Source organism: Heteronotia binoei, chromosome 8, assembly GCF_032191835.1.
Source record: "Heteronotia binoei isolate CCM8104 ecotype False Entrance Well chromosome 8, APGP_CSIRO_Hbin_v1, whole genome shotgun sequence".
Classification (NCBI taxonomy): domain Eukaryota; kingdom Metazoa; phylum Chordata; class Lepidosauria; order Squamata; family Gekkonidae; genus Heteronotia; species Heteronotia binoei.
In genome coordinates, this window is record NC_083230.1 from 50,043,375 (window position 1) to 50,057,802 (window position 14,428).

Below are 14,428 nucleotides of genomic sequence, written 5' to 3' on the forward strand. Positions count from 1 at the left end.
CTGAAACCGCCAAAAAGCAGTTTGGCGTTTGCGCGGCTTTTGCGACGAGAGCTTCCGGCTTTTCTGGCTGCTCCGCAGCGTTTAGTGCGGAATCCGCGCAGATCCTGCGCGGTGAAGAGGGGGGTCGCGCCGGCGGAAGGTGAGTGCGAAAACGACCTCAGTGTAACAACTTGCTTGCCAGACATGCTCAATTGCACAAAAGCAACAAAGCAAAGCCCCTGCTTTCTCCATTGGCTGAAGCTCCTCCCTTGGGAAGGAGGGGAGGGGAAGGAAGAGCTTGCTTTGCCAGGCTATCACAATTGAACAGCAGAGCTACTGAGCCAAGCCTTTCTTCCTTCTATTGGCTGAGTCTCCTTCCCCTGGAGAAGGCAGAAAAGAGTCAGAGCTTCCTTTGCCCAGTTCCCTGGATCCCATGGGAGAAATACAAAGAAAGACCAATGAGTGCTAGTGTTTTAAGCATATTTTAAGTTTTTTTTTTAAAAAAAAACTTTAATTGTGCTTGTCTGTGTCCTTTATAGCTCTGCTACCTAATCTTTTTTTAAAAAAAATTTAAACAGTTTTATTAAGATATTTCAGGCAATTACATATATAAAAATAATATGATTAAGTGAATTATAAGAAGATTTATAAAAAGCAATTGATATGACAAAGAACTTAGTAAGGTGAGTCTAGTTATAACTGCTAAAACCATATATAGAGCTTTGCACAATATAAAGCTCTATAAACATTAAGAAACAATTCCATAGGAGACCTTATAGGGAGTTGATCAGCAGTAGATGTTTTGGATAAAAATCTATAACAGTAGAAGGACTTGGGAAAGGGGCAAATCATAAACAGTTAGTAAGATCAAATAAACCCACAGAGAGAAGAACAGACAAACAAACAAAATCATAAGACAGTATGAGCCACTCCTGTGTCCAGTAAGAAGTGAAGGAGGTAAAGATATGACACTAACAGATTAAAAGTAGAGCATAGACATTTGTGAAGAGGTGCAAGGAGAAATTTCTTGAGAAGTAATGTAATCAACAAAAGGAAGCCACTTAGCAGAGAAATTGGAAGAGTTGGATTACTGTAAATTGGACTGTATTTTTTCCATGATAAAATGCTCCCATGCTTTAGAAAGCCAGGTAATAACTGTAGGAGTTGTGGGTGTTTTCCAAAAAGAGGCTATCGATGCTTTGGCAGCTACCAACAAGCTAACAATAAGGTCTTGTCTCACTCTGAGGATAGTGAGAGAGTCCCAAAAATTTAAAAAGATGAGAGCAGAGTTAAGAGGAATCTGATAAGTTATGATATGGTTAATGATGTTTAAGACGTCTGTCCAGAATTTTACTATTGTTGGACATTCCCACCAGCAGTGTGCAAATGTAGCCATCTGGCCACACTTCTTCCAGCAATGAGGAGAGGAGGATTTTGAGAAGTAGGCTAACCTCACAGGGGTGAGATACCACCGATTGATAATTTTAAATGTTTGCAGCCTAGTATTGATCACTGACAAGGTGCATAGGGGAGATGAATATATTCCAGCCCACTGCTCTGGAGATAGAGATATTGTAGTCTTGATGCCACAACAACTGGTGCCCCATGGACTTTGAACTATCCAGGCAGAGTTAAATATCGTAAATTGCAGAGATAAGGCCTTTGTTATTGGAAGATGAGCATTGGAGTAGGCATTCAAAGTCAGTGGGTGGAGCGCGGTAGATTTTGCTAAGATCCAAAGTGTTGAAGGCATGGTTCAGCTGTAAGTAAAAAAACCAAGGTATAGGTTTACTAGTTTTCTTTTCCAATATGGATTTCAAGAAGAGGCCTGATGCACAGGAAACATCTTTGAATTGGGAAATATGTGCTGCTTTCCAGGCATGAAGAACAGGAGAAGAGTGGCCGGGAGGTAACCAAGCCTGGTTGGAGATAGAGGAGAAGCGAGAGAGTTCAGGTACCAAATGTTTACAGGAGGAGTCCCATATTTTATAAATTGCGTTCAACATAGGATTTCATTAAGTCCAGCAGCTCTATGATTAGAGTCCACCCAAACTGAGTCTTGAGGAGAGAGTGGTAACAACATAGTTCTGAATGGTTTGGACCACTCAGCAGCGTCCCCATATCAAGCTAATTTTACTATATTGGTTAATAATGCTGTTCTATAGAAGAGGGTTAGATCAGGAACACTAAGCCCTCCATTGGTGCTGCGACGGCGTAAGACATGAAAGCAAACTTGTTTTTTTTATTATTCCATAAAAAAGAGTTAAATGACGCTTGTCACTTGCGAAGAAGAATCAAAGGAATAAATATTGGAGTGCAAAATAGGTACAGTAGTTTTGGGAATGCAAAGGCTTTCAGGAGATGTAACCTATCTACAAATGAGACAACCCATTTATCCCACTTGATGATATCTGAACAAATTTCTTGAAACTTCACTTTGAATTTAAGATGAAGCAATTGTGAGAGGTCATTCAGTAGCTGAGTACCTAAGTATGGAATTGAAGACTGAGACCACTGGAAGGACTAGTGCTGCTTCAGGAATGCCTTGGAAGTAGCTGGTAAGTTCAGAGGGAGAATATTTGATTTGGATTGATTGATTTGCAGACCTGACACTTGACAAAAAGAAGATAGAAGGTCTTGAAGAGGAGGAACAGAAGATTCAGGATTGGAAATGTAGAGCAACATATCATCTGCGAACATGCTGAGTTTCATGGTGTGGGTACTGCAAGTGACGCCTTGTAAGTTTTCATTGCTTATTATCAATGTTGCCAAAGGTTCTATAGCTAACATGAATAAAGCCAGAGACAGAGGACACCCTTGCCTCGTTCCCCTTTGTAGGTTGAAATTGTCTGATGCTTGGCCATTAATGCTGATTTGTGCTGATGGGTTTAAATATATAGCCCTAATGGCATTAAGGAAAGATCCTCCAAAGGACATGTGCTCCAGAAGAGATAGCAGGTATGATGGTTTCAGGGAATCAAATGCTTTCTCAGTGTCAAGAGAGAGCAAAACTGTCGCTGACTTGGAAGATTGGCATGAGGATATGATGTGCAAAGTCTTGTGTACATTGTCAGTGATCTCTCTGCCAGGCATAAAACCAGCCTGGTCTGGATGGATGTACCTAGTTAATATTGAGTTGAGACACCTGGCGAGTGTTGCAGTGCAGATGTTGTAATCTGAGTTCAGCAGCGATATAGGACGATAGGAGGCTGGGAACGTAGGATACTTACCAGCTTTAGGCAGCACAACAATTGAGGCATCATTCCATGTAGAGGGAAGAGAACCAGTTTGGAGGATTTCATTACATGCATCGGTCAAAAGGTTGGCTAGTATATGAGCATATTTGTTATAGAATTCAGACAAATAGCCATCCATGCCTGGGGACTTATTGGTCTTTAAATTCTTTATGTTGTTCAGTATGTAAAATGGAAAAAAAGGGCGATCAAGGAAGTCCCTATGGTCAGTAGATAAACGCTCTATTTGAGGGTGTTGGGACAAAAATTCAGAGATCAAAGAAGACGAGGGTTTCCTGGAAGAGTATAGATGTTTATAGTAATCCATGAATGTTTTGAGTATTTCTGAGGTCTTGTTGCACAGATGACCATCCCTGGTACGAGCTGCGTGGATAAATTTAGATGCAGACTTGTCTTTAACTCTCCAGGAAAGGAGCTTTAGCTATCGGGGAGAGTTGAACCAATGCCTTTGCTTCAAGTATAGAAGGTTCTTTTGGATCTGGGAACTCTTCAACGATTCCAAAATTTTCCTTTCCATAAGCAGTTTTTTGTATATCTTCTTCCCACCACGCTCTTTATGGAGAAACTCCAACTGCTGAATTCTGGAAAGCACTTCACTTTTGAGAGCTTCACCACATTTCTTTAGGGATGACGATAAGGATATCAAATGGTCTCTGAGCACTACTTTGAGAGTTGCCCATCGCGTCGATGCAGACATGTCTGAGGCACCATTGTTGTCCAAATACTGCTTAATATGGGACTCAATATATTGTGCACACTCTTCATTCATCAATTAAGATTTATTCAGAGTCCAGTGTTTTGGTATTGTTTGAGAGTTGTCAAGGTTGATGGTACAATACATCCATGCATGATCCGACCAAGCAATAGGGCCAATATCAGATTTCGTAGCTGCATTTAGGAGAGAATCAGATAGTAAGATGTAGTCGATTCTAGTATGTACATCACACTAAGAGGAGGAGTATGTATAATTCCTGTCAGTGCCACGTTGAAGGCGCCATACATCCGATAGATGAAATCTTCTGAAGAGTTCTGATAATTTAGCTTGGTGCCTACGTCACTGAGGATGCTGAAGATTGTGATGTGAACGATCCAGATTGTAGTCATTGATGAGGTTAAAATCACCCTCAATGAGCTCGCCAGCTTGAAAGTCATGCAAAGCAGCAAAAGTCTCTTGGAGAGACTTTTGGTGTAGTGGTTAAGTGTGCGGACTCTTATCTGGGAGAACCGGGTTTGATTCCCCACTCCTCCACTTGCACCTGCTGGAATGGCCTTGGGTCAGCCATAGCTCTGGCAGAGGTTGTCCTTGAAAGGGCAGCTGCTGGGAGAGCCCTCTCCAGCCCCACACACCTCACAGGGTGTCTGTTGTGGGGGAGGAAGGTAAAGGAGATTGTGAGCCGCTCTGAGACTCTTCGGAGTGGAGGGCGGGATATAAATCCAATATCGTCTTCATCATCTTCTTCCAAGAAAGCCATTTGGTCACTGTTTGGCGCGTAGCTTGAGGCGACTGTAACTTGCAAGTCATCAAGGATGCCCTTAATAAAAATGAAGTGACCACGAGGATCTTGCTGTGTCACCCTTAGTTGAAATTGCACCCGCTTGGAGAGTAAGATCGAAACACATCGAGAGTTAGAGCTCCCAGCAGCATGGTATTGAGACTGAAATCATGAAGCTTTCAGTGAGACATCAGATAGGTTCCTTAAGTGAGTTTCCTGAAGCAGACAGATATCGGTATGTAGTTTAGAAAGATTACTCAAAATACATTTCCTCTTAATGGGGCTATGTAGCCCTAGGACATTTAGTGAGGTGATGTTCCAGGCATGGCTCATGTCATAGTGACTGACAGAAAAAGAATAGGAAAGGATTGGATAAGACTAAAATACAGAGAAAGAAGACAAGGTGTTCACAAAATGAGATAGGAAACAGACTGAAAGTGCAGAAAACACAGGAGTGGACCAATCAAAGAGCAGGAGCAAAGCTGGCAGACAGATAATTAAAAAAACACACACACCTAAAAATCACTACAGAGACAAGAGAGGCAGATCAAGATTAGTAAACTACATAAGGAGGCTAGGCAGAATGAAGTCCAATTCAAAAATACAAAATTAATTACAAGGTTAGACACTCTAAGTGGTAAAGGCAACAGCAGACAAGTTACAACTTTCTAAAATCTAATGAACGATCCCCCCTTATAAAATACAGTGACACAAATCAATAAAAAGCTGATTCACCCCAATAAGATCAAAAAGCAATTAATTATATACTAGCTACTAATTGAACTGTTTAACCTTAAAAACTATTATTTATACTTATAGAGTCAGAGCAATTACTGCAGAGAAAAACCTAATGGATTCTAAAAGGCTACTCAACTTGTGCTGAATTAATTATTAACAATCAAGAGATATTAATTTTCTACCAAAGAATTTGATTAACCATAAAAATTCAGACAATTTGTGAAGAATTAGTTATGAATAATCAGAGCTAAATTGATTTTCTAAAGTATTAAAACAATTTTAAATCTAGTATGATTACGTTAGGTAAAAACTTTCTATAAGAGAGCTTAGTACACTATTACAAACATCTACTGCGAATAAAGGATTTAGGTCTCCAAAAAAACCCTGTAAAAACAAATTAAGTTCTAAATTGTAATGTTAATTTCAGTAAGAATTAGAATTTTATAAAGCTTCACAGAACTATTCTAAGTACAAGGCAAGACTTAATATGCAAGCAAATACTATGAGATAATATATGCAAAGATTAACACTACAAGACAAGCAAAGCTCTATATAAGCTAAGTTAACTGTCAGATGCCCAGTAGTAGCCCAACAAGAACACACAGATATGAAGCTTATAGTTAAGTGGCAGTGATTACTGTAGCAAACTGAAAATGTAATCATCAAGCTAAAGTAGAAGATGATAGTCTCACGAGCTCCAGGAGAAAAAGAAATGAAAATGAAATTAAAATCCTGACCTGGAATTAAAGGAACAAAGTCCTATACAGAGACTATCAAAAACACGGAGGCAAACCTGGGAAGCCCTCCCTCTCCCCCCTCTCCCCGATAGTAACTAGCATCAGAACATTGCAAAAACGTTAAAGCCAATAATTAGCAACAATAATGAACAGCCAATGTATATAGCTTGCATAAAACGTGGGAACTGAATACTTGACAACAGACATGGCAGCGTTGATATTAGTTCATTTCATCATTGGAAGACGACGTGGAAGCGTGGCACCGTTTCGAATGAGCTTTCTGACTGTTGGCAGCAGGCTTAATATTGAGAGTTTGAAGCACCTTCATTCCCAAAGCTAAATCATCCACAAAATAAAGTTTGTCCTTAAAAGAGATCTGCAGGCATGTCAGATTTTTCCATTTATAGTGAACTCACACCTGCCGCAGGGCTTCAGTGACGCTCTTCAAGGCTCGACGCTTGCTGAGTACCGCAGGAGGTAAATCTTGAAAAACTAAAATATGGTCCCCTTTAAACAGAAGATGGTCTTGGCTTCGTGCAGTTTCTAGAATTGCTTTTCACACTCTGGTATCAGGGATGACTGCGATAATATCCCGTGGGCCCTATCATGCAGAATTGTGAGGGGGGCCCTGGCGGAAGGCATTAGAGAGAGCATAGGAGCTGTAACATCAGGCAAATCCATAGTATTTTCTCGCTAGTCTGTAATAAAAGCCACCAGGTCGACATTTAATTGTTCATTAAAACCACGGAATTTAAGGACTCTAAAATTCTAAATGAAGGACTCTATCCTTTATAGCGCCATTTTCTTGTTGAAGGGCAGTTACGTCTTCCTTCAAAGAGAGACTAATTTCTTTGGCCCCCTTGGCTGTTTGGTGGACTGCTTGTAGGGCTTGTTCAACTTTGGAAAACTGATCATTGAGAGGCTGAATTAGTGAAGTCATAGTCTCTTTGAGTATGAGCTCCAAGGAGGCTAAAAGTGTAACTAATGCCGGATCGGCTGAGGACGGGAAAACAGGGGCTGTAGAGGCCTTGGCAGCTGCCATATTGCTAGCGATAAGTAGATCAGGGTCTTGATTTTTATCAGGGCGGGATTTGGCGAAGAAACCAGAAATGTCTTTACTACTTACTGGATTAGCTGCTGTCTTATCTCCGCTTTTGTTGCCCATGCCCAGATAGTATTAGTTCTGATTATAGCGATGGTAGATGAGGTTCAGAGAGTATTTGAGGGAGGGAGCTCTTCTCCTAGGCGGCCATCATCCTTGGCACCAAAGCCATGCCCCCCTGCTACCTAATCTTAAATAGGTACACACATGGCCTGGCCAATCAAGGTCTCATTTATGTCAGATCTGGCCCACATAACAAATGAGTTCGACACCCCTGATCTAGACTATTAGTGCTCTGAAATATTATCCATGGAGAAAAAAGAATCAATATATGTATAATTAGACAATACATTAAATGTGAACTGCGTTAGGTGTGAAACCCCAAACAAGCATTTAACACGTGACTCAGCACTCACCTTAAAAATGGAGGGATTGGTTCCTGAGTGTGTGTATGGGGACAACAGAGATTTCACCATTCCCTTCTTTCCACTCTGCACACTTTTGCTAGCAGAAAAGAACTGTGGAGGGCAGGCTGTTTTTCCTACTGTTAGCTCCACATGTCTGTCCAGGAGACACATGAAACCAGCAGTAAGACAAACAGCCTATCCCCTACAGCTCATTTCTGCTACTAAAAATGCACAGGATGGAAGGGAGGGAATGATGAAGCTACAATCATCATCCTGCCACCATGCGCATGCTTGAGAGTCAATTCCCTCCACATTATGTTTAACGCAAGTGATTAGAGTGGTTAGAGTGTCAGACTAGTCTCTGGGAGGTCCAGTTTCAAATCCCCACTCTGCTATGGAAACTTGCTGGGAAACTTGGGCCATTTATATACTCTTATAGAGTTGTTATAGGCATGAAATGGAGGAGAACCATGGAAACTGCCTTGGGCTTCTGTGGTGGAGAAAACCAGGGTATAAATGCATAAATAATAAATAATGCTGAAGTTGGGCAGCAGATAAAAGCTAAGGTTTTTGGTAAGTAGGAAGAAGAGAAGGAAGAACGAAAAGTTGAGGATATGGGGGCTGCCAGGAGGAACCAGTTCAGGTAGAGAAATACAGGGGAAAGTGAGGTTCTTGCAGGTTCTGCACCACACAACTGATCCTGGCCTGGCTGGTACCATGCAACTTGACCAGAATTTTCCTAGGGAGGAGGTGCCAGGGGGTTGGGAAGGAGGGAAAGCTGAAGACAGAGAAGGCAGATAAATGTAGGTTAGCTTGTGTGTGTGTGGGGGGGAGGACAGACAGAAGCAGAAAAAGGGGGACATAGGGGAGGTCAACATGAGAGATCTATGCATATCTTTGCAGGTCCCCCACTTGTAATGATCAAACTGTTTTAGTCAAGGGATCATCCCATTGATTTTTCCTTACCAGAAATCAAAGTCACAGTTCTTAAGCAGATCAACCACTATAAATTCTGATTAATCAATGATGTGTTCTTTCTGTTTTCATTCTGTACAAATATGAATAGTCCTGATTACATGGGAGCACATTTGGGGGAAAAGTTAAAATAGATCTAGTATAAAGGGCCAATGTATTGGGTTAATTCTTTCTCTCAAAAATTCAGTTCACATCCAGTGTTCCCTCTAAACTGAGTTAGTGTGAGCTAGCTCACAGTTTTTTTCTTAGCTCAGGAAAAATGGCCCCAGAGCAAATGAATTTATGGCAGCAACTCACAACTTAAATGCCAGTAGCTCACAACATAGAATTTTTGCTCACAAGATTCCACAGCTATATTTCTGAATGACATGAGGGATGATGAGGCCACTTTCTCCAAAACGCATTGAATCATATAAGTCTGAGATAATACGATTTCCAAACAGCTTACTATGACTGATGTTTTCCTTGCCACTTTTCCTCACAGACAGAAAAGTACTCTAGAAGCCTAGGCAAGGTTGTTTTCCACTCTGTTTTTGTTTCTGTGTTTATTCAACTTGCTGCATAATTTAGCAGTTCTTTATCAGAATTCTGGAGTGGTTTTTCTCCACAAAATGGTGAGAATAGGCAATTGTATATATTTTTTCTGAATGCAGGGTTTTCAGAGGAAAAGTAAGAAATGTTTATTGTCAGTCAGTCACTGTAAGAGTAGAAAAACAGAGAGTTTTTTTTGAAAATAAAATGCTATGGCCAACTAGGCTTTCCTGCTAGGCTGTTGCTTGAAATCAGTGGAGAGAATAGAGTCTGCAGGGAGAAGCATCTACTTCGCGGGGCAGTGAAATTGACCCAATTGGTCCAATTTACGTGAAACTTCAGGGAATCTTTAGATTGGAGGAGGTGTATGTTTTGTGCAAATCTGGTGCCATTATTTTTATAAACAGCTGGCTCAGACCCTCATACACATTCTCCATTGGAAATAATGGCTCCAAACGCCAAAACCACATAGACTTGAATCCCAAACTAGTACTGTCCTATCTCCCCAAAAGCAATCACAGGAAAATCCCACCCAAAGCCTGGATTGGAAGTCATAAGGAATTTTTTCTCGGTTCACACCCCTAGTGAAGACCTAGGGTGCTAGGGGGAAGTGGTGGAATGTGCCACCAATTCAAGATCAAGTGAGATATGTAAAGTAACTATATTACATTGAAAGAAGCCAGAACTGAATTTTGTAGCCTTTCCAGTGTGTTACAAATTACACTGGCCACACTGGAATGTGAATGTGAATTTGCCATAGTAACAATGTTGTGGATAAATTTGCATAATCCTTGTTAAATAAAATGAGACATACAAAGGAATTTGCTAATTGGCTGTTGAACTTCTGGTTTATATAGCAGAGCGGGGGCTGTGTCAAGAAGCAGCATAATGAATGGAATAGCCTGCCAGTAGTATTTTGGAAAATTACAGAAGAAGAGCGGCTTATGTGGCTTCACATCTGCATTTCAAGCATATTGCTTCTTTCTATGATGTTTTAAGGATTACCAGCCTTCAGGTGAAGCCTGGAATTCTCCTATAATTACAAATGATCCCAAGACTACAGAATTTTGTTTAGTTTAGTTTATTCAATTTATATCCCACCTTCCCCGCCAAAGCAAGCTCAGGGTGGCTCACAATACATAATAAAACAACAATATAAAAACATTAGGTTAAAATAACAATGGGTGCTAATTTAAATACAGTAAACAATATATTAAATAGATACATAGGTGGCATTCAGTGGTCTTAAAAGACATCCATTAAGTTATAATGTCCGCGGTGATGGCAGTCATCTCAGCTGATTCTAGTTAATCAGCTTCCCTCCTCGCCAAATGCAGGCTGAAATAACATGGTCTTGCAGGCTTTGTGGAACTGGACAAGGTCCTGCAAAGCTCTGACATCCTCTGGAAGTTGGTTCCACCAATAAGGGGTGGCTACTGAGAAGGCTCTTTTGTGTGTTGAGTCTTGCCTCCCTTGGCCTGGGAATTGATAACAAATTTTGAGTTCCCAATCAAAGTACCCTCTGGGGAACATGTGGGGAGAGGCTGTCCCTAAGATTGACAGTTCCCTGGCCATATGGTGCTTTAAAGGCAATAGCCAGCACCTTGTAGGGAATCCGGTATGCCACAGGCAGCCAGTGCTGCGCCTGCAGCCCAGGCTGTATGTGCTCTCTCATGGAGAGCCCCAATAGCAGCCTGGTTGCCACATTCTGCACCAGCTTCTGCTGCCACATTCTGCTGCAGCTTCTGGATTCAGGACAAGAGCAGCCCCATGTAGATGGCATTACAGTAGTCCAATCTCAAGGTGACTGTAGCATGGATCACAGTTGCCAAGCTGCCGCACTTGATGAAGTGAACCAGCTGCATTACGCACCTAAGGTGATAAAAGGCAGATTTGGCAGTAGCTACTATCTGGGTCTCCACTGTTAAAGAAGGCTCCAGTAGCACCCTCAGACATCTGAACTTGGATGCCTTCACAAGTGGCACTTTGTCAAAAGCCAGTAGAGGAATTTTCCGGCCAGGACTGCTGTGACTCAGGCAAAGGACATCAGATCCAGCTTCAGTCGGCTCAGGCTGAGCCATCTTGCCATGGCTTCCAGCGCCAGGTCCAGATTTTCTGGGACGTAGTCAGACCGATCGTCCATCAGTAGATAGAACTGGGTGTAATCTGCATATTGACAACACCCCAGACCATAATTCTGCACAAGGGGGCGCATGTAGATGTTAAACATGAGGGAAAGCACTGCCCCTTGAGGCACACTGCAATTAAGTGGCTGCCTCTGGGATGACTGTCCCCCAATCACCACCCTTTGTCTCCAATCTTGAAGGCAAGAGGAAAGCCATTGTAAGGCAACTCCTGAATTCCAGAGATCATTTTCACCAGAGGAAATGGCTGCTTTTGAGGGCAGGCTCTATGGCATCACATCTCTGCTGAACTCCTTTCCCTCCTCAAACTTGGGCGTCCCTAAGTTTCTCCCTCAAATCTCCAGGAATTTCCAAGCCTAGAGTTGGAAAGTCTATGGAATAGTCAAAATCTATCATTACATGTTATCAGGCATAAGTAGAATGTCAACAAAAAGCACATTTATTTAGAAAGTCTTTCTGATTCATCTCTAACACATTCTACAAAATTGGAAAATCAGAAGCAACATTTTAAAAAAAGTTATTTACCTGCAATGCACAATTACAGGTCCTCTTCCAGGTGATGCCATCCTATCTTTTTCTACATCCAGCATGAACTGTAGAAGAGGTTGAGCACTATCTGGAGTTTTGTGGTCTGGCCAGGATGTGTACCAATAATGTTTGACATATTTTGACTGACTTCCATGCTGAAAATAATGGTGCAGTTTTATTGCTCACTAAAAAAGAGGTACAAGCATATAAGATACCACAAATTTTCTCCAGAACAATGACTCTAGATAGCTTGCAGTTTTTCTGTTTAACATGCAACATTCATATAGACTGTTAGGGTATTTTTAGAGCCCTGTGTTTAGAAACCAGTGTTATCATCATGACCTCTGGCGTTTGGACAGTCATGGACAGTCTCTCCTTTCATAGCTAGCAATGGAAAATTCTGCTTATGTGTGTAGAATTGCCTTGCTAGAGCATCACTATTTGATCTGGCCATATACGGTGAAAGGTACCAGTATGATATAGCGGACAGAGAGACAGACAAAGATCTGGGAGACTTAGGTTCAAATGGTTCCAAGAAAAAAGCCCAAAGGAAAAAAGCTCACAGAAAAACCCCATGGACAAAAATGCTCACAGGGAAAAAGCCCACATGGAAAAATGCCCACATGAAAAAATGCCCACATAGAAATAAACCCACATGGAAAAAGCCCACACAGAAAAAAGCCCACATGGAAAGAAGTCCACACGGAAAAATACCATGTAAAGCACCATAGACATTTATAATTGTGGATAATCATGCACCTCCATTTATGAGAATGAACAGGTATTATCTATATTTTATGTTGTTATTTTAGGATAAAAATATATTATATTCACATGCAACAATTTGTGTTGTGATTTTTATTAAGTATAATTAAATAATATATTTGCTAAGTTATTTGTACATTTGATGGACTGCAGAGGGACCCAGCTTGCCAAACGGCTAACGCATGGGAGTAGGAGAGGTAGGAGGTGGCCTGGGGTGCCACCTCACCTATGGGGCACCGCTAGGTGACCCCACCCCACCCCCTGCCCCACAGTTCTTAACTTCCCAGGTCACAGACCTGAGAAGCTGAGAGCGGCTGGATGGTGTGTTGGTAAGGCTCTTCAGAGGAGAAGAGTGAACCCAGCTCTGGGCTTGCCACAAACTAACACTGGCTAATGCACAAGCAGGTTGTGTTAGTTATGGCAAGCCCAGGTCCAGCACTTGGGCCTCGAGCACCAATGGTCAGCATCTGCCCCCATGCCTCCTCATACATGCCTGCCCCACTGCTGCATCCCTGCCCGGGGGGAGGGCAGGTGAAGCAGCATGGCAGGGGAGTGCAGGGAGGGCTGTGGGCGACCCGCACTCTCGCTCTTGGAAGCAATGCGAAACTGCCCTTAGGGCAGTTTAGGAGCACTTCTGAGAGTGCACTCATAGGTTTTCCTTGCAAGGGAAGCTTGGCTCAGAGGACAGTGCTCACCGATTCGGTGTCCCTCGCCCAGACACAGTTAGCAGAGGGAGTGACCATCAGGAGGTGCAATTTTGCTACCACACTTGCGGCAACTTTTAAAAAACCCCCAACACCTTTCCATAGGCACCGGAACCCACACAGAACGATTTCTGAGGGAATGGGGGAAAAATAAAGCCCCAAGGGGCAAAGTCTGATAACAGCAGTCTTTTTTTTAAACAACAACAATAACTATCTATAACTATTTAACTATTAAACTACTAACTAAGAAAACAACAAATGGGCTATATAACAACTAGAAAAATCCAAAGGATTACAGTACCGACCGGAGCAATTGAAAGGAGATCCTCTCAGCGCGGCGGTCAAAAAGGAACTTGCGGGATACTCACGCTGGCTCAGGTGAGTATGCATACTGGGACGCCTGTGCATGCCCACTAGTGCCAAGCGCGAAAAAATCCCGGGCTTTTTAGGTACTGATTCGGGGGATGGGCGCAGGCGCTATATCCCATGAGTGTGAAGCACAGAGACCATGAAGAAGTTTATAAGGAATACTGGAGTTATGAGTTTCTTCTGAACTCCTCTTTGATAAAGATCATCTTGGAAATGGAGTTCTAATAAGGCTGGCATCTCCATTGGAAGAGGCATAGAGGATTTCTCTACCCATTGAAAAACATCCGTTTGAATATTACCATTTGCCTTTCAAGCATGGAGTTGGGACTTTCAAAGACTTTTTCAAGACAAGTTTACAATCAATTTCTGGGATACTTTACATTTTGTGATTTTTATGGCTCATAGTGTGAAATATTATATGAATTTTGATATTACAAACAAAGTATAAAATCATATATAAATAGTTATTCATAAATAGTTTGGCTCAATCATGTTGTTGGGCCCACTTGGAGGCTAGCAATCAATGTTCCCTCTAAGCTGTGGAGTCTTGTGAGCAAAAATTCTACTTTGTGAGCTACTGGCATTAAAGCCATGAGCTACTGCATAAATTAGCTTGCTCTGTGGGCATTTTTCCTGAGCTAGGACACAAACATGTGAGTCAGAGTCTAAAAACCTGTGAGCTAGCTCACACTAACTCAGCTT

General features: G+C 41.9%; 1 protein-coding gene across 3 annotated transcripts in view; it reads right to left on the minus strand.

The window, feature by feature from the left end:
- Nucleotides 1-14,428, minus strand: part of PTPRR (protein tyrosine phosphatase receptor type R) — a 203,608-nt gene that overhangs the window by 12,123 nt on the left and 177,057 nt on the right. For all 3 annotated transcript variants that reach the window (XM_060245073.1, XM_060245076.1, XM_060245074.1), the window contains one exon: nucleotides 11,886-12,043. In XM_060245073.1, coding sequence (XP_060101056.1) covers nucleotides 11,886-12,043 — 158 coding nt within the window. The remainder of the gene's footprint in view (nucleotides 1-11,885; nucleotides 12,044-14,428) is intronic.